This window comes from Podarcis raffonei, chromosome 14 (genome assembly GCF_027172205.1).
Source record: "Podarcis raffonei isolate rPodRaf1 chromosome 14, rPodRaf1.pri, whole genome shotgun sequence".
Classification (NCBI taxonomy): domain Eukaryota; kingdom Metazoa; phylum Chordata; class Lepidosauria; order Squamata; family Lacertidae; genus Podarcis; species Podarcis raffonei.
This window is the reverse complement of record NC_070615.1, coordinates 5,250,975-5,277,616: the sequence shown is the minus strand read 5'-3', so window position 1 is coordinate 5,277,616 and position 26,642 is coordinate 5,250,975. Positions and strand designations below refer to the sequence as shown.

The following is a 26,642-nucleotide window of genomic DNA, read 5'->3' as shown; positions in this document are numbered from 1 at the left end:
ACTGACCCAAGCATATCTGGCCCTGGCCCAAGCGTACCTGTTGTGAGATTGATGCTGAGCACAGCAAATGTTCTTTAGAAAGAGGTGTGGCTGCAAAAGCAGATAGGTAGCCTGCATACAGGAATCTGGGAGTGGAATGCTTGAAAACTAGGGCCACTTGAAAATGCTTTGGCAATAAAGGACACTCTGCCATAAAGTGGTGTTATGTGAACTTCAGTGGAATCGACCTTGATACATGTCTCCCAAGCCATATCTGGATCAGGATGGCTTAGCCAATGTAGTTCATGCAGTGGTAACCTTGAGACTGGATGACTGCAATGTGGTCTGTGTAGGACCACCCCTGGACCTGATCCAGAAGCTCCAGCTGGCGGTAGGCAGTGCCTGGTTCAAGGCTCTTGTACTGATATACAGAGCCCTGAACAACTTTGGTCCAGGATGCCCTAAGGACCACCCTTATACAGTGGTACCTCGGGTTACATATGCTTCAGGTTACATACGCTTCAGGTTACAGACTCCGCTAACCCAGAAATAGTACCTCGGGTTAAGAACTTTGCTTCAGGATAAGAACAGAAATCGTGCTCCGGCGGCGCGGCAGCAGCAGGAGGCCCCATTAGCTAAAATGGTGCTTCAGGTTAAGAACAGTTTCAGGTTAAGAACGGATCTCCGGAACGAATTAAGTACCTAACCCGAGGTACCACTGTATCCAAGCCTGATCATCCGAGATCATCCAGGGGAGCTTTGTTGTTCCCCATGCCTCAGATGTCTGCCCGGGTTCAGCTAGAAGTTGGGCGCTTAGTGTTGCCAGTCCTGTGCTGTGTGGAACTGTCCTCCAGCAGAGACTTGTCACAGACACAAGCCTCCCTTTGACCTTCCAAGTGTCTCTTGAAGTCCTTCTTATGTGGACAGGACTTTTGCACCTGTTTAATTTTTATTTTTGACTGGCCAGTCATCTTAGCGATTATCTGTATCTTTATATTTAAAATTGTGTTTTATGTTTTGACATATTATACCATCTTTATGTTTTATGATATGGTGGTGTTAAAATGGTTTTATAAATACAACAGTGCAGTGAGAGATCTCAAGATGAAACTAAGCCACAGCAGAGTCTCCTTGTTAGGCAAAATGTACGGTAATTTTTTCCTTGATTGGCTTTTTTTGCTCACTTTTATTATCAGTCCTGTGTTGATTACAGCCGGCTGGCCAATGAGCCAAAATACAAAGTATAAAATACAAAATAACAACCTCAATAAAACCAATTTTTTAAGAAGAAACAACAAGCTAAAAATTAATGATCAAAGCAGGTCCAAGAAACAAGAGAATATACAGTGGTACCTCGGGTTAAGTACTTAATTCATTCTGTTCGTTCTGACTTGCTGAAGGAGAGAGTTTTTTGGTGTGAATCCGACTAGAGAATGAGAAGCTTGTCTTTTTCAACAAATGTCTTGTAAGGGTTATTGTTGCTTTTGGAGTGACATTACTTTTCAACAGCTGCTTAGGCTCAGCTTGTATAAAAAGTCCCTGGAATCTCCAATCCATATTAAAAGCAGTGGTGTTGAATGGGGAAATGGGATGGCATTTTGATGCCAACAATGCGTAGACGCTTCAGAAAACATTTATGCATGAGGGCTGATCCCTTCAATTTGGAAGCACCCTCAAAACAGATCATGCTGGACTTGATGGACCAATGGCCCTGCATGGTATAAAGCAGCTTCCTTGTGTTCCTATACGAAGCAATATCTTTTGCTGGACTTAACTGGGGCTAGAAGTTTAACATGGTGATGCAGAAGATAGAGTTCCTCACTTGCAATCAAGTACTTGCCTTGGCACCTCTTTGCTTACCTGGAGTGACCTCATAGTATGTGAAGCCTTAATTAATTTCATTGTGCCTTGACTTGCAGTAATCTCCTCAATGTTTGCATGATTACTAAAGGATTTATGTGACGGTGCTGAAGAGTTTACTGAAGAACGCGCAGATGGGCAGCCTTCCCAAGCCTTCTTAGGAGATCCTATCAGCTCCATGATGTGTGTTTTCTCTTCCTACCCAACCTGGCCACCCACATCTGAGGACATGGTTCCCAGCATCCCATAATTGATAATTTTTGGACCAGTTAGTGTGTTTCAGAGAGTGCTGTGGGCGCCTGGTAGAAAATGGCTGCTGTGGGGGGCATTGGCAAAGCTTTCCTTGCTGGTGCACATATGGGGCACGTTGCACCATGGGGTGCACTGTCAGAATGACCCCCGGCCACTCGAGCTAAATGGGGCTGCAGTGTGCCACTTGCCTGGCCGACAGTGGGGAGCTTGGCTGGGCAATGCCGCCCTGCTTTGAGGGGCACACTCGCAAAATAACTACTGAACATAACATTTTTAGGAACCAGTGGGCAAAAGGGGAAGTAACTTAAATTTTACTCCCTGGGTCTTCTGCTTGCCTTCCAGTTTGATGAACACAACACAGTTGTGAAAGGCCCTAAAATTGCTGGGTGAAAGGCACCAGAAAGCCAGATGTGTTTTGGTAGATGCAGTAATTATGTTGCTAAAGGTGTGATGATTCTCTAGATTAAATCTTCTTTGAATGTATGTATACCAGGGATGTGGGTGGCGCTGTGGTCTAAACTACTGAGTCTCTTGGGCTTGCCAGTCAGAAGGTCGCCGGTTTGAATCCCCGCGATGGAGTGAGCTCCCGTTGCTTGGTCCCAGCTCCTGCCAACCTAGCAGTTCAAAAGCAAAATAATGTCAAAATGCAAGTAGATAAATAGGTATCGCTCCGGTGGGAAGGTAAACGGCGTGTCTGTGCGCTGCTCGGGTTTCAGTGTTCCACTGCGCCAGAAGTGGCTTAGTCATGCTGGCCACATGACCCGGAAAAACTATCTGTGGACAAATGTTGGCTCCCTGGGCCTGTAAAGCGAGATGAGCGCCGCGACCCCAGAGTCGTCTGTGACTGGACTTAACTGTCAGGGGTCCTTTACCTTTTTTTAAATACCTGGTGTTTATCTTAATAAACACCCAAATCTTAGTAAAATACATTTTTAATAAGAGAGAGAGAATAAGAAAGAGGGCCGCATCTAATGGGGAAAGTTTAGATTTAAATAATAATAATAATTGATAGTTTATTGTTGTTTGAAAAAGTATTTTTATTTTCAACAGATATATTCATTGCTTTACTGTATGCAACTCTGAATATTCTTGCAGAGGGGAGACTTAACAAGTATTAGAAATTAAATAAGCATTTATTGGGGATGCAATTCCCTCCCATTTAGCTTATGTGGTTACTTGTTTTAGGCTAAAACAACATAAATCTACCATGGCACAAACTTTCCTGGACTTGAGCCCACTTTGTTTGACAAAATGGGGTCCACAAAAGCTTCTGCTGTAATCAGTGTGTTAGTTTTTCAGGTGCCACAGGACTCCTTGTTGTCCTAGCTGCCAGAATCTCACCCAGCTCTGACAAAACATTTTGAAAATTCTGAAAAAACATTTTCAGCTGCAGTCCTGTACATGGAAATAATCCCCACTGAATTCAGTGGAGCTTACTTCTGCGAAGAGATGTATAGGATTGTGCTTCCAAAGCTAACGTCTACATTTATGGGCAGATGTGACCTTCTGCATCTCAGACCATAATCCTTAAAATAGTTTTATAAAGTGGGTACAGCCTTCACAATGTTTGGGAATAAAACTCCCATAGACTCCCACATTGACTGATTGGGCTCATGGGAGTTTAGTCCACTCCAAAGCATCTGGAGGGTGTTAGATTGGGTAAGACTGGGCTATGAAACCACTCCCATTTTGCAGATTGGGCAAGTGAGCCTGAGAAAATTAGGTCCCAGATTTATTCCCATTAGGTGGTATAAATCGGTCTTCAACTAGTGGGTCACGGCCTGATCTGATCCAAGGTGGGTTGCAACAGGAGCGCCACCACCACACAAATATATGGCAAATGATTAAGAAATGGGTCCCTCAATGCAGGTTTGGGTTAAACGTGGGTCCTGAGTCTGAAAAGGTTGAAGATATCTGGTATAAATAACCCTCTGTGACTGGAAGATTTTGTTTTATCAGTCCACTAAAACAAGAGACTGCGATCTACTCACAGACCTAAAAACTGGCAGTGTTGAGCTTTTTTTAGGGAGAAGGAAAGCCCTGTTTTTTAGGGGTGCAGGGCAATCTTGTTGAGCTTTTTTTGGGGGGAGTCAGTGATCTACCAGGGACGCGGGTGGCGCTGTGGGTAAAAGCCTCAGCGCCTAGGGCTTGCCGATCGAAAGGTCGGCGGTTCGAATCCCCGTGGCGGGGTGCGCTCCCGCTGCTCGGTCCCAGCGCCTGCCAACCTAGCAGTTCGAAAGCACCCCCGGGTGCAAGTAGATAAATAGGGACCGCTTACTGGCGGGAAGGTAAACGGCGTTTCCGTGTGCTGCGCTGGCTCGCCAGATGCAGCTTTGTCACGCTGGCCACGTGACCCGGAAGTGTCTCCGGACAGCGCTGGCCCCCGGCCTCTTAAGTGAGATGGGCGCACAACCCCAGAGTCTGTCAAGACTGGCCCGTACGGGCAGGGGTACCTTTACCTTTACCTTTACAGTGATCTACCACAGGCCTCCAGTGATCTACCGGTAGGTCACGATCTACCTGTTGGACATGCCTGCACTAAAATATATTGCTCTTTTCATTTTCTATGTCTGATATTTTTTGAGATAAAGATATAAGGGTCATAATTTCCTATTCCTATTGTAAATAATTCCCTTTAAGCAAGTTCATGTCTCCCATGAGAAATTTGATTCTAAAGGAGTCAAAACAAAGCATTATTGCACTTTCTTACAATGCAATCCTATGCAATGAATCCCATGCAATACTATATAGGCCTATTCAGAAATACATTCCATTGAATCCAATTGGGCTCACTCCCAGGTAACTTGGCATAGGGTTGCAGCCTTAGAAACTTACTTTGTCCAATCTGAACTGTTTTTGGGGTGTCAGGTGAATGAGAGCAGATCCCGGCTAAAATCTTCAATATTCTGTTGGGGAGGATTGTGTGAAGAGAGAGAGCCATAAAGAATGTTCGCAGTTGCTTTTTTATAGCCAAGGGAAGCATAGCTATATCAAGGGTTAGATATTAGATTATAAAGTCCTTGGGAAAGGAAGTGGATTTGAACAGTGCCTGAGCTGATGGCGCTCTCTTCCTGGAACTGAGCCTCATCAGCTTTGAACAATACTGCAGAATACATTTACGTGTTGCCAAAAATGGGAAAATACATCACTGCATAAATTTGCATATGTTAATTTATATGTGTAGATGCGAATTTAGAAATAATTACTATAATTTAAAATAGACATACTCTTAAGTTGTGGGTGAACATATCAGACGACACAGAAATTCTTCAAACAGCTCTTGTTTATTCACAGGCCAGAACAGAACTGAACTGAAGGGTTCAGTCAGCCTGCTTATATAGAGCTCCAGTACAACGTAACTGTAACAATTTCCTAAAACTATCCAATCACTGAACGTCACTTTCGATCCCTTATTTGCATAACTATCTACAGTATCCCCCTACTGGCCCAGGGTGAGAACTTCAGTACATAACACATACAATCCATCTCACCCTTGTGGAGAAGACATTAGGCATTAGGGACCTACTTAGTCTGCTGTCCAAGGATGGGCCACTTCAAGGCTTTCCCTGCCTTTCTTATGTAAAACCCTTTCAAACAGAGAACTGTTCATTGACAGCCTTTCAAATAGAGGGCTGTCCTCTCTGAAGTCAGGCAAATGGCTATTTTATAGATTATGGATTGGGAACCTAAGACTTTGTGTTTTGTGTGTTCCATATTCACTGGCTACTTGTGCTTTTCTCGGAAAAACGAGACCCTTGTTTTAGTTAAGTTCCTAGTTCTCATGATGGTTGCATTGTAAATTGCAGTGATCCAAAAGGTGCACAGAACCCAGCTATGTTCTACTCAGGCTGATTTGGTTAAAATTAATGGACCTAACTTAACCATGTTGATTAATAATTTCAGTTTCATTTATGACTAATGCTGGATACAATCCTTAGTTTATTTTTATTTAGACTTCTTCAATTCCTGGAACTTGTGGTGGGTCACAATATGAAAATGCATATCAAAATTTTAATCCAGACATGGCGAAAACTCCCCACCTAGTGAAAAGCCTTCCCCCAGCCCCCAGAAGCTCAGCTGATTAGACAAGACTTTGTAGTGACCCTAAGAGGAGGGAGCTCCACGGTGCTGCGGCAGCCCATCACAAACAACTCCCGCCTTTGTGTATTCTTGCAACCCAAAATTGGCACAGAAGTGGAATAATCTGACTCAAAAAACCAAGACACATTATATAAATGCTAAGCATTGTTATGTGTGAGGTTTATGCAAATATGACAAACGGGAATCCTTTCATTCTCCTCCAAAAAGCCCTAGAGAAGTGAGTCAACAGAGCAATCAGCCAACTTCCCAGGAGGCTTATAAACCACTCTCTTGTTTTTTTAAAAAATATATTCCCTTCCAGGATTCTTTCAGAGGCGTTCTCTGCCCGGCCCCCAACTTTTAAAGATCCACACCTTTCCCTAATGAGGAAGCCAAGTCCAAAGGTGTGTTGGTGGCAGCAGCATCTGTTGCAGAACAATGCCTTGCAAAAGTGGAGGCACTTTCCTGCTGCTCTATCCCTCTAAACATGATGTGGTCCTGAGAGTATTTCTGCAAAAGGAACTGTGGCTGCAATTTATTTATTTATTTCATAAGAATGCTCTTGTTATGAGCTGGGGTGGGGTGGGGAAGAGGGGTGAGGCTGAATGCCTGGATCCAGCATGGATTCAGTTGCTGGAATAGCCAGCCCTGCCTGGTAATGGTCTGCTAAATTTGAGTCCTTAAGGGAACAAAGGGAGTGGCTCTGTGCCAGAGGACAAATGGGTGGGCTTCCCTCTCTGGCCAGTTAGAAAGACAAAAGGTCAGAGTTCAGAGTGGAGTTATGTGAGCTGGAAGCCAGATGCAAAAGCTGCCAGCTGGGAAGTCAGACAGAGAGCCAGGCATGCTGGAGAGCCAGATTTCTGCTGGAATCCAAAGTTGGGGCTGTATGAGAAGCAGGACCTTTTGGGGGGCTTGATGCTGTGAGCCCCTCCATTGTAGGCTCAGGTTGTATATATGTGTAAACAAACCCTATATCATAAAGACACTACAGTCTCTGTTGTGCCTCCTTCCAAAAGGAAACAGGAACCCGGGTAAGTGCCTGGAACCCCTGCTTAGAGATTGGGATGGCATGCAACCAGATAAACCACTCAATTGTACACCCTCAAGGTGCAAGGAAGGCCCAGCCCAGCCTTTCCTCTAAACCCTGAGATCTTTAACTACTGAAATGAAACAACCTAGGAATGAACAGCTGATAGATCATGAACTCTGTCTAATTGAGCTACAATGGCGCTGTGGTCTAAACCACTGAGCCTAAGGCTTGCCAGTCAGAAGGTTGGTGGTTCGAATCCCCATGACAGGGTGAGCTCCCGTTGCTCAGTCCCAGCTCCTGCCAACCTAGAAGTTCGAAAGTACGCAGTGCAAGTAGATAAATAGGTACCGCTCTGGCGGGAATGTACTCGCGTTTCTGTGTGCTGCTCTGGCTTTGCCAGAAGCGGCTTAATCATGCTGGCCACATGACCCGGAAAAACTGTCTGCGGACAAACTCCGGCTCCCTTGGCCAGTAAAGTGAGATGAGCATCACAATCCCAGCATCGTTTGCGACTGGACTTAACTGTCAGGGATCCTTTACCCTTTTTCTACACAAGATCTAGAAAACTCTCTCTCTCTCTCTCTCTCTCTCTCTCTCTCTCTCTCTCTCTCTGTGTGTGTGTGTGTGTGTGTGTGTGTAAAAGGCATTTTAATTAACTGGTATACAATACTGTGCTTTGATTCTGGTTATATGTTGCAACATCTTTTTGACTGGAAATTTTTTTGGGGGGCCACTGTGGGCAATGTAGTGCATAATCATTCTTTTCTTAGAAATTGTGGTTAGCAGTCTTTGACCACAGTACGTATACAGAGCTGTCCTCTGACTGTTTCTATTTCATTTCCCAGCTAAATTAACCAGCGTACATCAATGAGGAGTCCAGGCATGTCTGTGTTTAAACAACAGAAAGTAGAGGACATTTATGAAATTGGCGAAGAGCTAGGAAGGTAAGCCTGAACTTTTCCTACTACTCTGTGCAAATGTCACATGCAAGCTCCCTTAGCCATTGGTTGCACTGCTGCGATGTCATGGAGTGTTCACAAACAGATGCAAACTGTGCTGTTCTAACATTAGACAAAGTTTGTGGCAGTGTCAGTAAAATACATTGCATAGAGGTGTACCGTTTATACTCCATTTCAATTTCTGGTTAAACACCAGTTGGTTTATGCATGAGGGCCAAAGAATATGTTACTTTAGTCACATGGAGGCTGTGTGTGTGTGTGTGTGTGTGTGTGTGAGAGAGAGAGAGAGAGAGAGAGAGAGAGAGAGAGAGAGAGAGAGAGAGAGAACGAACAAATTGGGTTGGGACCATGGTGTGAAGGGGAGGGGGCTTCAACCCTTTGCCCCCTGCTGCAGTCCTATTCTGCATCAGGGACCCACTGCCTGCTATCTGTATGGGGCCAGGTGTGTGGAAGCTCCCGTTCATTCCTGCTTACCTGTTTAAAAAGTCAGGATGAATGAACTGATTTTAGTCTGCCTAGCTTTTCTCTGAAGCCATGGTCAGACATATTTCATCAAGGTTTGTGGTGGCTTTATCTTCTGAAGTAGACTTGAGCATAGCAGAATATGAATGCATAAACGTAGAGTAAATTAGTCATAATTTAAGAATCTTTGGGTCGCAACAAGCAAACTCTGTGGGACAAGAGGTATTGCTTGATAACTCACCTGTGGGAATGCACTGCACTGAATCAACTACATTTGAGGGGACTGGAATTCTGGCTCTTTGGTTTCCCATCTCTCATTCACAACCTGTGATATAACTTTGGCATCAAGCGATAGGGAATGCCTGTGTGAACTAGCCCCATGTTTCCTCCCCCGATGCGCAGGGACCCAGTCACAAAGGCCCACCTTGAGACGCGCTGTGAGGGCACAGGGCGTGACCGAGGCAAGCAGTCGCTTGCTTCATTCATACTTTCAGTTCTGTAAACCAGATTGTTTTACGTTGTTGTCAGGTCACAGGCTCTTCACTCTGCATCTGAAACTATTCAAGGTGCTGACAGGTGTGTCTGGTGGTTAAGGAGACTTATGTCAAGATACCTTCAGAATATGCATCACTTGCACGGAACAAAACAGGTTTTTGGTAAAACAGTTGTCAGGGATTATAAAACCCCGCTGCATCTTGTTGTTCTACAGGCAGAACTAAACTGCTACCCTACTGATCTGCCGCCATTTGCAGGAAGGGAGTGGCTGCAGCTTTCCTTTTCAATGCTGCTTATTAAAGATTTACTTTAGGCCAGTTATGTGTTGGCTACTGTATAGATGTGACATGGCTCCTCCCTAGTAAGCTTGCCTCAGGGATACTGATACCTCACTTTGGGGCGGGGCGGGGGGGGGGGCTGATGTGGCCTTCAGTTATTTTCCCCTGTCTCCCCCAGGACTCCGCTGCAAGAAGATTCCTTTAAAAAAAAATGACACTGCTCTGGTGTGGGTGGAGATGTTTATAGCTCTATGCCAGTGGTTTTCAACCAGTGTGCCGTGGAACCCTGGGGTGCCTTGAATGATGGCCGGGGTGCCACAGTCAACACTGGCCTCTGTCCCTCTTTCCTCTCTCCTCTCATGCCTCTCGCGTCTCTGCCTGGCAAAGGCTTGTGCGACTGTTTCTTGCAGCAGCCCTGGCTACAAGATCCCCAGGCGAATGATACCAGGGGGTGCTGGTTGCCAGGAGCTGAGGTGGGCTTGGAGTAAGCAAGTGAGCGGGTGAGGGAGGCAAGCAAGTCAATCCACCAGCCCTGGCTGTTGGGAATGGACAGACAAGTGGGAGGCCAGGCAGGCAAGCGGGTGCCCCACTGGCCTTTCTTGTGCTTGCTGTATGCAAGGCCTGCCTGGGAGTTGAGTGCCTGGTGCCAAAGGGGAGCCCTTCCGCCATGCAGACCCAGCAGTGCCCGCTGCTCTCACTGCTGCCTCCCAAGGGGAATAAGGTGCTGGCTTCACATTCACCTTGGGCCACTAAGGATGGGGGCATCCTCTGCCAGGCCCCTGTGGGGCAGTGTGAGAAGGCACCTCTCTTGGGGGGGGGGCAGCAGCAGTGGCTGCTGGGATATCTCCCAAGGAGAGGGGATGGGAGAGATGACTGAGGAAGCACTCCACAAGGGAGGGTGTTCAAAAATGGGTGACATAACTGGGCTCCTGAGCCCCACAGGAGTGCTGCAGAAAAAATGTAGTTGGTCAAGCGAAACGTGGACTCCAAAAGGTTGAAATCCTGTGGTTTGTGCAACCAAGAGAACAGATGTGGATGTGACTCTATGGCCAGTTGGTTTAACTGGGGCTGATGGTGGCCAAGATGCCAGATCACAGAAGCAGCTTCTCTGTCATTGATTCTGTATTACTACTACTACTACTACTACTACAACTACTACTACTGCTACTCTGGGCAAGTGAGCCCTGAGATATTGGGCTGGAGGCTTGAGTTGTTCTGATGCTTCTCTGCCTGTGGCAGCTTCATGTTCCAGGCCAGCCCTAGATCAGATCCTGGTCCCTCTAAGCTTCATCCTCTCAGCCATGTATTTCGCACAGGACATCCCTGCTGAAGCTGTGGCAGGAAGTGCCCTTTCAACTTGTAATCTTGCTGAGATGTCTGTCAGCATCTGATTCAGCCTATCAAAAATGAAATGGCTTAATTGTTTGCTTTTTTGCTTCTGAGTTTTCTGCTAAAAGCACCCAAGGTGGTGGTTGTCAATTAAACTGTTGTAGAATCTGCTCATTTAAGCACAATAAACTTAATTAAATAAAAGTGTGCACTCCCCGCCAAAGCAGAGGGCTAGCCAGGAGAGATGATTGCCTTAATTTGATTTGGAAGGTGCATGAGCCATATTTAATTTCTTTCCAATAATAGGATTTTTTACAACAAGTTTTCTAAAAATGTCTAAAGCAAGAAACAACAATAAAGATTTGATTCTCGTTCCATTTCAGCAGCAGCCTTTGTCAACCTGGTGCTCTTCAAATGTTTTGGACTTGAGTCCTGCGGGGTTAGATGGATTCTCTTGGCCCTGATCCAGCTAATTCAGGGCTTTTCTGATGTCCTATAAAGCAGCAGAAAGAGGAATCAAAGCATCCTCTTTTGCCACTCAGCCCGTAAATAAAAAAATATTCCAGCGGCATGGCTTCTTGAGGCCCAATTTTTATGGAATAATTGCTTTTGCCATTGCACTAATATTTTGGAAATATTGACAACTTCTCTGAGTAGCTGATAGCTGATTTTTACAGTGTCTGGAACGAAAAGTCAGGAGGGCTGTGAATAGCGGCGGCAGCAGCAGCAGCAGCATTGAAATGACTGGTGCTTGTGTCTGGGAGCTTGACATGATTTGTCAGCTCTGGACAGGACTAATGCCTTGGGATCTAAAATCATCCTCCAGCCCCGTCATCAAGTCCCGTCTACCTAGAAGTCCTTATTTGGCAGCCATGCCAGTGGCAGACACCCAGAGGTTCTGTAATACTTTTGGGGGGTTAAGCTTCTGCTGACGAGTTGTTTGTGGTAAAAGAGAGGGTGTGTCAGTTGCTGTCATAAGCACTGTGCCCTATGTTTGACAAATTGATGTTCCCTCATCTCTGAAAAGCAGAAATCCTATTACAGGATAAAACTTGCTCCATGGCCAGTTCAGACATTTTGGCGCCTGAGTTGGTAAATTGTAATGGGATACCCCGCCCCCCCTCTCTCTCTCACACAGAGAGAGAGAGAGATTTACTTGTATAATTAATTTGTAGCCCATCTTTCTTCTACGATGGAGCTCAGGATGGTGATGACGATGACGATGATGAAGATAATAATAGTAGTAATAATAATAATAATAATAATAACCCCACCCATCTCTCTGGGTTTCCCCAACCACTCTGGGCAGCTTCCAGTAGAATATAAAAACATAATAAAACATGGGAGTTCCCGTCTAGATATTGACTGTCCCGAAACCTACTTAGTGTCAGTAGAGAGTTAATGGACTGTGTGCCTTGCATGGGGGACTCTGGGCTTGCACAGGCCTTGGAAGCAGAGGGGGACAGTGAGTGAGACAGGAGCTTCAGCCAAAGTACCCGGCTAGCTGCCTGTGAGGCTGTTTGAGAGAAAGGGAAGCACCTGTGTGGATCGGGACCTGGTAGATAATACATACATTGCATATTCAGATATGTAATACATAACTAAATTGCTGCATAGTGCTGTTATCAGAAGTGATTAATAATATGTAATAAGAGAAGGAGATGTTGTTGTTTTACTCTACATATTTTCCAAGTTAATACACAAAACATAATTACTTTACAAGATTAATGCATCATGCAGGGCACTTATTATCTGCGTTTAAATTTTATCACGCCTGTTCAGCCACGAGTCCCTTATTAAGTAATAAGTTGTTCTCTGCAGTACATGATCTTCATAGTTCTCAACTAGGTGTTCACCTGTAACTAAAACGAGATCCCTATTTTCAGCCTAATAAGCCACACCATGCGTAGATGGGGATATCATCCCAACTGCGGTACATCTGCAGTAAAGCAAAACCTTTGTGTGTGGAAATCATATTCTAATTCAGTGCTTCTGATTGCTGGATTTGCTGGATCTTGGATGATGCAGAGCTGACTTGGAAAACATGTGAATCTCCAGAAGTTGTTGGATTCCAGTTCCCATCAGCCAGTCTGGGCAATGCTTGGAGATGATGAGAACTGTAGTCCATCCACATTTGGAAGACACCAGGTTCCTTCTTCTCCTGCTCCCACACAGTAACTGATGCTGAATTGATTGGGATCCCTTTTGGGTGGCTTCACTCTTTGGATAGTAATATAAATCAACTTGATGATCTTCAGTGCTGTTGAAGGGGAGCGAATGAAACTTTGACCAACGATGTGTAATACACGCAGAAGTGAGATTGTTGGGTAAATATTGACCTGGCAAACCAAAAGTGGAGATAAGTGTGACATATTGCTGAAGGGAGGAACTGACTGAGGGAAGATAAGGCACGAGGCCACGTTAGAACACAGTCTCCCTGCTGGGGATCAGGGAATGTGAAAGCAGCAAGAGAAAGTTACTGTGAAATGTACAATCACAGCTCGACTTTATGGGTCCTTTGCTTGGATGAAGAATCCATTCAAATGGTTGCCAACAAACACCAAGCTTTACAGCAGGGGGTGGGGAACACTTTTCAGCCCAAGGGCTGCACTCCCTCATGGGCCCTTGCAGGGACCGCAGGCCAATGGTGGGCGGGGCCAAAAGTAAAAGTGGGTGGAGCATCAGTTGTGTGACTCATCACCTTTGCACAGTAGGCTACATTCCAGCCATGCAAAAGTTCAAACACTTACACTCCAGGCATGCAGGATGATAATAATTTATTTGTACCCTGCCCATCTGACTGGGCTGCCCCAGCCACTCTTGGTGGCTTCCAGAATATATAAAGACATAGTAAAACATTAAACCTTAAGAAGCTTCCCTATACAGGGCTGCCTTCAGGTGTCCCCTTCAGGAGACATTGTCATGGTTCAGTGACGCATTTGCTGTCATGCAAGTGCAGCTTAGGAGGCTGTGGAGCAGAACCAGTGAGGGCGTGATTCTGAAGGGAATCCTGAGGGCACGATAAGCTTGATGAGCTGCATTTGGCCTCCCCGCCCCCCCTTTCAGAACAGCATGAATGAAAAATGACAATATCCCTGCTCTTGACAATAATAAAAAAAGTGGAGAGTGGGAAGGGGCCTGGGATGGATGTGAGTCAGTGCAATTCCACACAAGCTGATTTGGCATTTCTGGCTGTCCTGTGCTCATATGCTCTTCCACCATCCCATTTGTGTGCACTGCTTTTATGAGCTACTTCCACTTCCATGGAAACCTAATCTGCCATTTCACCCAAGCCAACCAAGTATGGTTTGTGCCAGACCTTCAAACTAGGGTTTTGAAACAGCTGACATTCCACAGGATAAGACTTCAAGTCCCTCCTCTCAATAGCTAGTCAGTCATCCACAGTCAAGAAAAATCTGTCTCATATTGAGGAAGCATCTGTGGCTGAGGCTGAGCGGATTGGCAGGGTGTGATATTCATGGGAGAGGCAAGGGCAAAAGGATACTGGCCCAAAGGTTTCATTGAATCAGCATTTATTGCAGAGAACAAATCTGTAGAAGCGCTTTTTGAAAATGGTCATGTCTCTGGGTAGAAGGATTCTCTGATGGAGGACAGTGTGCGGGGAGCATTATCCATCATGTTGCTAGGGCAAGCTGAATGTTTTGCACTTCTACATTTGTATCTTAAAAAATAATAACAATCGGAATCCACACTGTTGCCTGGACCTTTCAGCAAAAAAAATGTCCTTCTACATCCATCAGCCCTCATGGGAGCTGTTTTCCTGCCCCACAGGTGCTGGGTGGGGCTGTTTTTGTCACAGAAACGTTTTTGTTGAAAGGAAAGGCAGCCTTTGAGACACAGAATGGGCAGCGCTGTTCAGGTCACTTACAAGTGTGCCGTGCCTCCGGGCAGTAGCATCATCACAACAAAGGAAAGCAATTGTTGCATGTCCCTATGCAAATGGTTGATCTTCTGGTCATTTATCTTAGCTCCCTGTCTGCTCAGAAGCCACATCAGGAGAGGAGGGAAAGGACAGTTCCTCCAAGCAGCCTTCTGAGCCTTCTGAGCTTTGCTCAGCGCCAAATGCTATAAGTGGGATTGCACTCATGTCATTCATGACAGCCCTGACTATTTTATCAAACAGTTCAGTCCCCCAGAATGGTGCCACAAGTGAGCAAACTGAAAACATTGCTTTCAGTAGGACTGAATGGAAGGCCCCCTCCTCAGTGTCATGATCTACCAGAAGCACGAGCCTCTCCTCCCACCTCCGTGGTGGGTCTATGATCCTCTGAATGACTGCTGCTTTTAGAAATAGTTCAGCGCGCCTGTGATATCTTGGGCCAAAGGCTCTGGGGGACTGAACTGTTTGATAAAATAGTCAGGGCTGTCATGAATGACATGAGTGCAATCCCACTTATAGCATTTGGCGCTGAGCAAAAATGTATCTGTTTGCCCAGGCCCTTTCCAGGTCATAAGATTTTATTCTGTTGGATGATCCATAGCCTGCCCTGCCGTTCTAACAGTTCTCCAGGCTCCTTCTTATCTTAGTTGCCTTCATTAACCTTTTGGGCCAGAGGGCACTTTCGGAAACCTTAAGAAGTGGTCATAGGTGGTACAAAATACCAATTTCACTGGAGAAAAAACTAGTGGTGCTCAGAACCTCCTGTTTCCCCCAAACAGAGAAAACACTTCTACGCACTCCCAAATGAATAAAACAGACACAATCAGACAAGCCCCCCACTACCACCAAAAAACAAAAAGGGGGGGAAGCAAGTAAAAAAAATGAACACTTAGTTTGGTTTGGTTTTGAATGGTGGTCACCAGGGGTAGGGTCTCTGAGGCCCCTTTGGTGCCCCTTCGTTGTATGATGACTTTTGATTGTTTGAACTTCTTTTTATAGTAGCTAGCCTTTTATAATGGTGTACTGAACCCCACCCTGGAATCTATTAATTAAGGGCGGGACAGAAGCCTCCTAAATAATTGAAATTAATGTAAATATTCTGCTTGAATGGATACAGAAGATGTAGCAAAGCCTCTGAGTGCCCTTGGGACTGGAGGGGTGGGGTGGGGGCACAACTCCTTCTTTGCCCCTCCAGCTGCAATAGAAACCGCCTTTCTGAAGCTTCTTGTTTGCACCTCAGGGGAACCCCGCCCCCTTGGCACCAGCCACCCCTTTAAATTCTGCCACCCGCTTCCAAGCAGCATCCACTTTCCAGTTTTCTCCAGGACTTAAATGTCACTTCTGCACACACACAAACACACACACACACAGCTGCACCCCCCCCCCTCATATCTGTGTGGCGTCAAAGGCAGCTGCTTGTCATTCCAGGCATAATTGCTCTGGCTCCCTTTCTATCTTTAGGAAAGCTATGCAGTGAAACAGGAACTACCACGGGACAAGAGGAAATTAACTCTGGCTTTGCTGCGGAAAACCCCAAACAACAATAAAACCAGTGGCCACCGGGGAGGGAGGTGTCACCTAGTCTCTAAAAGGCAGCTGTTAGCAGGCTGCACTTTCCACACACTCACTTTTTCAGTCAGAGGGCACAAATCTGTTGTTGCTTGGAGCCCGTGCTTGAAGTGAACACAACAGGTGGGAGGGGTGTGTGCAGATGACACGGCAGGCCACTTTAGGAGTGTGTGTGTGCATTACAGCTGCTATCATGGACTGGCTGAGTGCAGAGGAGCGATGGGAGGCACCAGCTGGGGAACCCCCAAGGGAAGAAGGCCCAGAGCCCAGGGAGGGGTGGTGGGATGACAGCGAGGGAGAAGAGGGAGAAGAGGGAGCAGACTGGGAGGAGGAGGTGTCAGAAGCTGGAGAGGTAACATGGTTTAGTGATCAGATAGAGGCTGTGGCAGAGGGCAGTCCAGAATCAGAGGCAGAAGTGGAGGCTAGAGAGGAAGGGGGTGGGGTCAAGAGACAGAGATGAAGCAGGCTGCTGAAGAAGCCATGGGGGTCTCCCCTTCCTGCTGAGACCAGCTCCTCATCCCCCTAGTCTTCTAGAACCCTAAAAGGTATGAAGAGGGAGGAGCAAAGAGAGATGAGACAATAGAGTCTCCAATTGCCTGGGAAGGACCCAAAGGATGTGTAGACTTGGGCAACTGCATCATAGCAGCAAGTTCTATCAGGACGAGTTGCTGTGCTCACTAAGCCTGGCCTCCTGAGTCGAACTCATTTCCTTGAATAAAGAGTTAACCTCATTGATGCTGTGTGATTTATTGCTGCTCCTGACCTGCTCCTGACACCTTGCTCCTGACAGCTGCAGTGACAAGCTCATGCCCTCCAACAGCCCTCATTGACCAGGGAATGCTCAGGAAGGCAGGGCCCCACTCTGTTCCTTTTAGGAATACCTTAAGCTGGGCTGGTTTTCCTTACACCAGAGCTTTCCAAACTTCTCATGTTGGTGACACAATCTTTAGACATGCATCATTTCGTGACACTAGCAAACCAGAGGTTAAGCTAACCCCTTTCCAGACGCAGGAGGAGGGTGAGGAGTGTTTGTGCGACCTACACACTGCAGCCGACACACTAATGTGTCACACACACACACACACAGTTTGGAAAGTTCTGCCTTACATGGTGCTCCACAGCTTCATCTTTGAGTATTAGTTTATTACTACCAGCTTAGTAGTTTAGTGGCATATTCTCCTTCAGAAGCCAGAGCAAGGCAGGCTGTGACACTGTAGCTGAACGTCTAAATAGCTTGGGCTGCCAACTTTTCAAGTGACTTCTGCGGCTGTGCTCTGCAGCTCCCTCTGTGTGTGCACGCATGATGCTGAACATTTATTTTTATTCTGCTTGTACTAAGAGCAGGATACAGCAAATTCATGCCATCATACAATAGAACCATTAAGCACAAGTACCACTAAAAGCCAATTTCGTTGATCTATGTGCTTTGCTGTTAAAGGCACAGCTGCAAGGGCTGGTTAAAAAGTTGGCAACCTCATGTGCAGGAGGCTGAGATGAGCATTTTTCCAGTTTGTAATAGTAGAAAGACTGGGAATAAAGGTGTGACCTGGTGTATTCTTGTTTTGAGTGATTTTTTCCTGTATCTGTTTGCTGATAGTCTGGAGTTCTTCCCTCCTTATTTGTAAAAGTGTTGTTTAGAGTATAGGATGTTAATCATTGTTTTATTGATTTCTAGAGAGTCAATTTCCCTTCTTTTTTGTTCATGAGTTTAGGAAGTTTTTTTGCTCCTGTTTGTTTATAGTGTATAGAGGGTCATAATTTATTGTTCTAATTTACCAATTTTTGAGGAGGTTTGTTTTTTAAGGGATGCTGTCTCCTTGATGAAGGCTCCTCTGGTGACTGCTTTCATTGTGTCCCAGAGGAGGGGGGTTGTTATGTTGCCCACATCATTGTCCTTAAAGTAGTTTTGGAGAATTTTCAAGAGACACTTTCTAGCTAGTTGGCTGTGATTAGGATGGGGCTGAAGGACCACGATGGGGTAGTTTCTGTTTCCTCTCCTATTTTGAGGGTAACTTCTACTGGGGCATGGTCTGTGATTTTAATGTTACTAATGTTTGCTGTTTCTACCAGGGGGATCAGGCCTTGTGTGAGCAGAATACTGTCCAGTCTGGATATTGTGCTGTGGCATCTAGACTGGAATGTGTGGCTGGTGTCTCCTGGGTTCTTTTCTTCCCAGATACCATAAAGGCCTCCATTTCTTAGCATTTTCAGTAGTTTGTAAGAGTCTCTAGTTGTCCCTCTGAGGAAGGTTGCCCAGGGGGTTGTAGGATACATGTCTTTTAGGGAGGTGCCTCTCATATTTAGGTTGAGGTCACCTCCTAGGATTGCTTTCCCTTTGGAGAAGGAAAGGAGATTGTTTAGTGTCTTCTTGTTTGGAGCATAGATGGAGCCAATTGTCAATTTAGTTTGCCATCTAGTATCCCTTTGGTGAAAACGAATCTGCCTCTTTTGTCTTTTTGCACCATTGTGGCTTTATAATGTAGGTCTCTACTGAGTCCTATGGCTACTCCGTGTGCCTTTCCTGAGCCAGGTACCACCCATTGTTGACTGAAGCGGGGTTCGCTCAGGAGTTTGCTTCCTTTGGGCGGGTTGTGTATTTCCTGTAGGAAGGCAATGTGTGTTTTCATGGTGTTTATGTACGAGGTGATGTGTTTTCTTTTGACAGGGCTTCCTAAGCACCTCACATTTAGTGTAATTGCTTTTAAGCTCGCCATCTTGCTTATCTGCCTTATAGGATGATTCCCTGCCAACCCGCCTGGGTTGCCCGGTGTCTCCCACCTTCTATTGTCTATCGAACCCAGTGTGTTGTGCTGACATATAATGTGGTGGGTGGGGGAAGGGGGGTTAGAGTTAGAGATGGGCTGAGGGTTGGGGGGTAGGTTATAGAGGGTCACCTATATGTAGTTATATAGGTGTTTGTTTGGAGTAGCTTGGACCATTTGGCTCCCAGCCGGTTGGTCCTGTGTCTCAGCTGGCATGGAGGGCCTTTTTTGAGAACAGGCCACCCCCCCTTTCACTTGCGATAGGGGTCAGTCAGTGAGACCGTGTCAAGTGCCTTTGTGGCACAAGATTTATAAACAATGTTGTCAGTATCATTAATAGCATTATTGGTTTGTTGAGGTATAAGGTAGGGATGTGAGTATTGGCATGCTCTGGCACCACCATTATGTTAGTTATTTGTCAGATTTTAGCCTGTTTGCTGGTATTGGGGTGGGGGCTGTTGTTTTAGTTCATGGGTTGGCAATCTAAGGCCCGGGGGCCGGATCCAGCCCAATTGCCTTCTAAATCCAGCCCGCGGACGGTCTGGGAATCAGCGTGTTTTTACATGAGTTTCTCAGGGAAATTGCGGAAGCGGATGCTGCAGCGTCTGCTGCAGTCTTCTAGGCCTGCTAGTTTAATTCTCACTTCCATGCTTTCTCTTTCTTGGCGGTTGTCCGTATCAGCTAATTTGTTTTTCAGACATGTGTTTTCCTCTCAGAGTTGCTCTATTTGTTTTAGTTGCATCTGGTTTTCTTTTCCTAGAGTGGAGATGGTGACAGTGAGGGTTTCCCCTTTGGAGGTCAGGTCGCTGATTATTGTCTTCAGGGGAGTCACTGTTTTCTTCAAAAGTTCTGCTATTCTCAGTTCAATTTCCCTCAGGTCCCTTTTTGATGTTGGGCAGTTGTCATCATGGAGGATGTTGCGATCTCTTTGTCGTTCGCCATCTCCTTGGTTGGTGCCATTTCTATTGTCTTGGTGGCCTAGTCTGTGTATTTTTGAAGTGGGGGGATGTTGTGGTTCGGTGTTTTGGTGTGGTGGTTCTTGGATGTTGTGGCATTATAGAGTTGTACAGGCATTGTTGATTGATGGCTTTCTTCAGAGCGTCGGGGTTAGGCGGCCATTTTTGTTGTATCTGGGCTGTGACTTAAGGACTTCTCTTGGGTTAACGTAGTTGTCTCAGCTCTGTGGTATTAGCCCCTTCTCATGCTAAGTAGCCATAAAATGCATTTGTTGGGTTTGGCTGCTAATATCCCACCATGTTCACATGCTCAACATTTCTGCTTCCTAAAGTCCAGATGAGGAGGGGAGCTGAAGCCACTTCTGAAAGTCACTCCCCTCCTCCCACCCTTGATGGTGGATCAGTTGCTTCTGCCTCCAGCTCATGATGTGTTTTTCTACAGACTTTTTGCCTCAGTTAGATGGAGAAAGTGCACCCTGTCCAGGAAGCCAGGATATGGAGGTGGGCCTATTGCTTTCAGAGTAAGCATTACAGAGCCTGCTCTCTCTCCTTCCCCAAACCTTTCCATGCTGCTCCAGTGCTGGACCTGTATATATTGGATGCTTCTCCCTCCGTTTCTACTTCCTCAGCCACCTTGAGTGTCCAACCAGCCTGCTTGCTTCTGTTTGGTCTTGTCCCAGTTAGAGTTCAGCCAGTAGCCTAGTTTGACTGTGCTCTGTCTCCAGGACTAGGAGGGAAAGCAGTGAAGATGAACAGGGCAGTTTTCTAGTGTGTGAATGAGTAACCAGAATATTTATTTGTTTGCCCCTTGGGCATTTTGCTGAGATCACCAGCAAAAGATCACCAGCAAGAAATAAAGATTACATTGCAGATGGTGAGTGCCTGGTAGCTGCCTTTTTAGATCACTAAATGGAGATTGGTGAGTCCCGTCCCTGCCCCCCCAGCTTGTGGTGGAGCAGCTGAACATGCCCTTTGTCTATTTATCTGCAAGCGAAGAGGGAGGAGGGCCCACGAGAGGAGTCTAAGAAAATTCCCAAAGTTCCTGCCCTGCGCACCACATTTTATCAGCTTCCAAGCTGAGAATAATTTGACAAGTTCTTTAAGGATTGACCTGCAAATACACACACTCCCTCCTTCCCTCTCGTCTCTTCCCTTTGAGCAGCTTCTTCTGAAAGTCATTAAACCAGGATGCTGTATGGTGTCAGGGGAATCTTCCAAGCAGCTCCAGTCCTTCCTCTGTCCTGCTATGATTTGGGGGCTTGAGCAAAGGTGAGGACCAAAGCAGGACCACGTATTTCACAACAGGGATGATGCTATCATCTTCTTAGGCACTGTTTGTTGATCCTGCGCATGCCAAAGAAATAAGCATGTTCTCTGAGAGAAGCCCAACAAATCAGCTGAGTTGGGTATGTGGGTGTCTCAAACTTTCTCCCCCAAGATAGAGCTGAACTTACTGTGGGTGCAGGAGTGCAAGGATGGACTTCCAGATATTGTTGGACTTCAACTCCCATCATTCCAGACCATTGACTGCTTGTTAGCTGGGGCTGATGGGAGTTGGAGTCCAACAATTACATTTGAAGAGGACCTTTCACAGGAATAATTCAAAAAGCACTCATGTACAAGGTAAATATTCCGCAGGAAAAGGACTGAATGCCTTCCTTTACTTGTATTAGTCTGTTAAACTATAAAATAGCTTAGTCTTCACCCTCACACATCCATACATTACTCGTTTATGATTTATTGTTAACGTTTGTTTCTTTTTATGATTCATATAGTCCAATAAATTCCAAGATGAAAAACTAGAAAAGTTGTACATGCATAGACACATATATAGATACATATAAAAATGGACAGAAATAAAAAGTGATAATAAAGTTATCTACACTGATGCAAAATGTCAAATTAATGCTGATTTATACTCAAATGCAAAAGGAAATGCAAATAATTAATTAAACACATAAAAAATAATAGCAGAGGCCCCATTAGCACTATACATTTAAAGCAGTATCATGCCACTTTGAACAGTTATGGCTTCTCCCAAAGAATTGTAGTTTGCTACCACAGAGCCTAGGACTTGCTGATCAGAAGGTCGGTGGTTTGAATCCCCGCGACGGGGTGAGTTCCCGTTGCTCGGTCCCTGCTCCTGCCAACCTAGCAGTTTGAAAGCACGTCAAAGTGCAAGTAGTTATAGGTACCGCTCCGGCGGGAAGGTAAACGTTTCCGTGTGCTGCTCAGGTTCACCAGAAGCGGCTTAGTCATGCTGGCCACATGACCCAGAAGCTGTACACTGGCTTCCACAGCCAGTAAGTGAGATGAGCACCGCCACTCCAGAGTCGGCCATGACTGGACCTAATGGTCAGGGGTCCCTTTACCTTTACCTAAGGGTGCTGAGAGTTGTTAAGGAGACCTCTGTTTGCTTTGCAGAGCTGCAGTTCTCAAAATGGTTTAACAACCAGCCTCTCTGCCCCAGGAACTCTCAGAATTGTATCTCCTAACTGCTCTTAGCACCCTTCACAAACTACAGTTCCCAGGAATCTTTGTGGGAAGCTGCAAGTGTTTAAAGTCGTATGATACTACATTAAGTCCATAGTGCAGCTGCGGCCTTGACATTTTACAAGGCTCCTCGCAGTGGGTATGGATGAATGTTTTTCTGAGTCCTGTTACACTTGGAGGCAGGATTGTGCAGCTGCACTAGCTAGACTGAGAAGTTGCGGTCTGTCCCAGAAGAGCCACGTGAGGGATCATAGCTGAGTGGGCTTCCCACACTGGAGTCCAACATTTCAGCTGCTGCACAAACAAATGTGGGGATCAAATTCCTGACTCATCCTTAAACAAAATTGAAGATACGGAAGGCAACCAAATTGCTGCAAGTTCCAAAGTCCTATGGAAGCACCTGATCAAACACAGAAATTCTTGGAACCGTCTGTTGCAGTTGTAATATTACCATACTAATACCTCTCAAGTATTCTGGCTTCATCCAGATAGGCTAAGCCAGGTGTGTTGGTTTCAGGTGGAGCTGCTCTGCCACATTCTCCAGCCAGCTGGGAGATGTGGGCAATGCTTTGAAGCTGTGCCCCTAGTTGACAATTTGGCATCAAATGACGACTTCAGATTCACACCAAACATCAAGACTACCTCAATCTTAAAAACAAATCTTAGATTTTGTTTCCCACAACCCTTTTCCATGTTGGGAAGCTAAAGAAGAACTTCATTGTCTCCAAGAAGAACAGTACAGCACTGAAAACCCAACTCCACCCAGATACACTTAGGTCCACTGCCACCTAGTGCCTAAATCATATAATGACATTATCCACACAATCTGAATTGATGTAAGGAAACTTCATGTGTTCCTAAAACTGGAGAATGGAGGTACCCAGAGAAGAACCTCAGTGGAAGATCTTGGCAATTGGACACATTTGTATGGAATCAGACAATTCTTTAAATACCCGGATCCCAAGATGTATAGGCAGATCCCTTGCCTGGTCCATAATCCCTCAGCGCTTGATGAAATGGTCTGGAATGACACTGCAGATTATAACCCATCTTTGTGCGTAGATCTGGCTAGCAATCACAGAACTAAAATTAGTGGTTGAGGGTCCGTACCGCAATCCCAAGGCGTTCCAGGCCATGTGAAGGTCAAGTGTGAGCCTTATCTCTGGATTTCTGGGCTTTTATGGACGTGTGAGAGACTTTAGACCTGACTTTGGCTGTGGTCTCTCTGTTAATTATATAATACTCTTAGTATTACATTGGGAAATATGGCATTTAATTGCAGGATATGCCACATAATGTATGCCCTCTGGATACATATACTGTAATTACTATACTTGTAATGTGTTTAATGACAGAGGGAAAGTTTATAGCTCAGAGCTTCTGCTGTGTAAATAAAACCCTGTAATTTTAATCAGTCTGGAATTCTGAATGGGATTCTGTTGAGAGGTGCCCTAGAGAGGATTTTCTGCATCCTGAATTGTACAGCCCCTGCTGGCACTAGGTGACAGGAGGAGGACAAAAAAACCTGAACTTGGAGAAAGCTGTCCTCAGGCTGCTTCATCTTCTTGATGAGCAGATTTTTTGTCTGCAGATCTGAATATGTGGATTATTCCAAACAACATGTAGAATGTCTGCCTGTGAGTGGAGTTACGGATGCAAAAGGAGGAAACCCTTCATATTTTGCTGCATCCATTCACCTGAAACTGTCGCAGAATTGCTTCTGTGGTGCAACCTCACAGGATTGCTGAGAGAATTTTTTTAAAAAGGGAAAAAAGGCAGGGCGAAGAACCACACATACCACTGTGAGCTGTCGGGAGCAAAGATGGGATATAAATGCATAATAAATAAGTAACAATCAATCAGTTAAGCACAGTTATATCTTTCTTCAAATTCTTTCTCCAGGCTGGCCTCTTCCCTGTAGTGGAGTGGTAAATTATTGCCGTGACACCCCCACTCCCACCCCTATCCTGGTACTTACACAACACAGTGTCCCATAATGCAGGAAGCTGTGTTGACCAGTCCCCTAACTTTCTCTAGGTCAAGTATCTTCCACCTTTATTCAGAGCCAGGACCTGCTTTTGACCCAAACATCCATTTTAATGTATTTTTAATCTTTTTTGGAAGCCGCCCAGAGTGGCTGGGGAAACCCAGCCAGATCGGCAGGGTACAAATAAATTATTATTATTATTATTATTATTATTATTATTATTATTATTAGACCCATTTTGTAATCTTTTACCACATATTAATGTGATAGTAATCCCCGCGGCGGGGTGCGCTCCCGTTGCTCGGTCCCAGCACCTGCCAACCTAGCAGTTTGAAAGCACCCCCGGGTGCAAGTAGACCGCTTACTAGCGGGAAGGTAAACGGCGTTCCGTGTGCGGCTCTGGCTTGCCAGAGCAGCGATGTCACGCTGGCCGCGTGACCCGGAAGTGTCTCCGGACAGCGCTGGCCCCCGGCCTCTTGAGTGAGATGGGCGCACAACCCTAGAGTCTGTCAAGACTGGCCCGTACGGGCAGGGGTACCTTTACCTTTTTAATGCTCATGTTGCGACCCACCTTGCACCAAGCCACAGGCCTACTTGTGGGTCCCCACACCCTACCACCACCAGTTGAAGGCTAGTGCGCTGGATCATAAACAGTAGTAAAGCAGTAGTAAAGCACTAGTAAAGCTTGGAAGCCTCTTTATTTCCTTCTCAGAGCAGGTGGAGCTCATTGACTGCCCTGCTACTGCTCCTCCTCCGGCACACAGTGCCATGACTCTTTCACAGAGCTGCCCTGTCCTGCATTCTCCCTCCATGGTACCTGCTACACCTTTCACAAAGCCTTTGGCTTCAAACCCGTGTCCCCAACCTCAAATGAAACAAAATCTAAGGACACATATCTCCGCTGCATCTATGCCCCATTGCAGTTTTCTTCCCCACTGTGAACATTTAGATTGTAAGATCATCTGGGCCTCTCTGTTTTGCTTATGTTACTCTCCAATGCAACATTCTTTCCCCCCCTTTTTAATTTTTATTTTATTTTATTTGCTCAACATATAACAAAAAGGACAAAATAAACCATCAGTCGCACCTTACATAGAGAATTAATATAAATTTCATAATCCATAAACTGTAATGGTCTCTTCTTTTTAAACCCGACTTTCTATCTGCTCCATAAATCAAATTACCATTCTTTGCTGCCAATACATGTTATTACTGTCATCTCAAATCACTTCAAAATATGTTAAGTCATATAACTAGTGAACGATATTGCTGGAATTATTCAAATGCTGCTACGGATTTTAAGTCAGTATTATTAATTTTCAAATATATTTTAAATACTTCCCATTTTGAAATGAATTATTTCCTTGGTTTGTTCTTTAATTTTTCGGATAGGCTATCGAATTCAGCATAGTGAATCATTTTTTGACCCACTCTTGTCTTGAGGGAACTTTTTAATTTTTCCACATTTTAGCTAAAAGAACCCTTGCTGCCACCGTTGCATAGAGAAAAATGTCATTAATTTTTTTAGGAAAGTCCGTATCAATAATACCCAATAAGTATGCCTCTGGCTTGAAGTTAAAGGAGATTCTTAACATCTTTTCGAGTTCTAAGTGGATATCCTCCCAGAACGTTTTGATTTTATTGCATTGCCACCATACATGATAAAAGGATCCTTGTTGTGCTCCACATCTCCAACAGTTACTTTTTACTCCTTTATACATTTTGACTAGTTTCTGAGGTGTTAGATACCATTGGTGTTGCATTTTTAGGAAGTTCTCCCTGATGGCGTAACAGGTAGTAAATTTCCAATTGTTCTTCCAGAGATTTTCCTGTTGGGACATTGATATAACGTATCCAAAGTCCTGTGACCACTTTATCATTGATGCAGTGACGTCCTCCTCCTTGACTTCCCAGTATCTCTCCAGTGCAACATTCAATGTGTTTTGTGCTGTATAAATGCAAAATAATAATCGGCCTTCCCCAAGCTGGGTCTGATGGGAGATGTAGTCCAAACCATTTGGAGGGCACCAGTTTTGGGAAAGCCTGCTGTAAAGCACCATGTGAATTAGGCCTCTTTTCCGCCTTGCCTGACTTGGGTTCATTGCCTGGAAATTGTGAGAAGGCCATTTCTCTCTCTCCCCCTCCAACACCTGCTCTGCATTCAAATCATACCTAGTGTTGAGCTTATAAGAAGAAGACAGGAAGCGGCAAAGTGATCTCATCCACACTGTACTTTATGTGGAATTCTCT

The 26,642-nt window shown here is 45.4% G+C and overlaps 1 protein-coding gene across 2 annotated transcripts in view; it reads left to right on the top strand.

Moving 5' to 3' along the window:
- Positions 1-8,012: 8,012 nt before the first annotated feature.
- The window catches only part of DAPK2 (death associated protein kinase 2), a 39,681-nt gene continuing 21,051 nt past the window's right edge, over positions 8,013-26,642 (top strand). Inside the window, exon 1 of one of the 2 annotated variants that reach the window (XM_053364764.1) lies at positions 8,013-8,145. In XM_053364764.1, coding sequence (XP_053220739.1) covers positions 8,069-8,145 — 77 coding nt within the window. In that variant the 5' untranslated portion in view covers positions 8,013-8,068. The remainder of the gene's footprint in view (positions 8,146-26,642) is intronic. The other variant, XM_053364765.1, reaches the window with a different exon arrangement.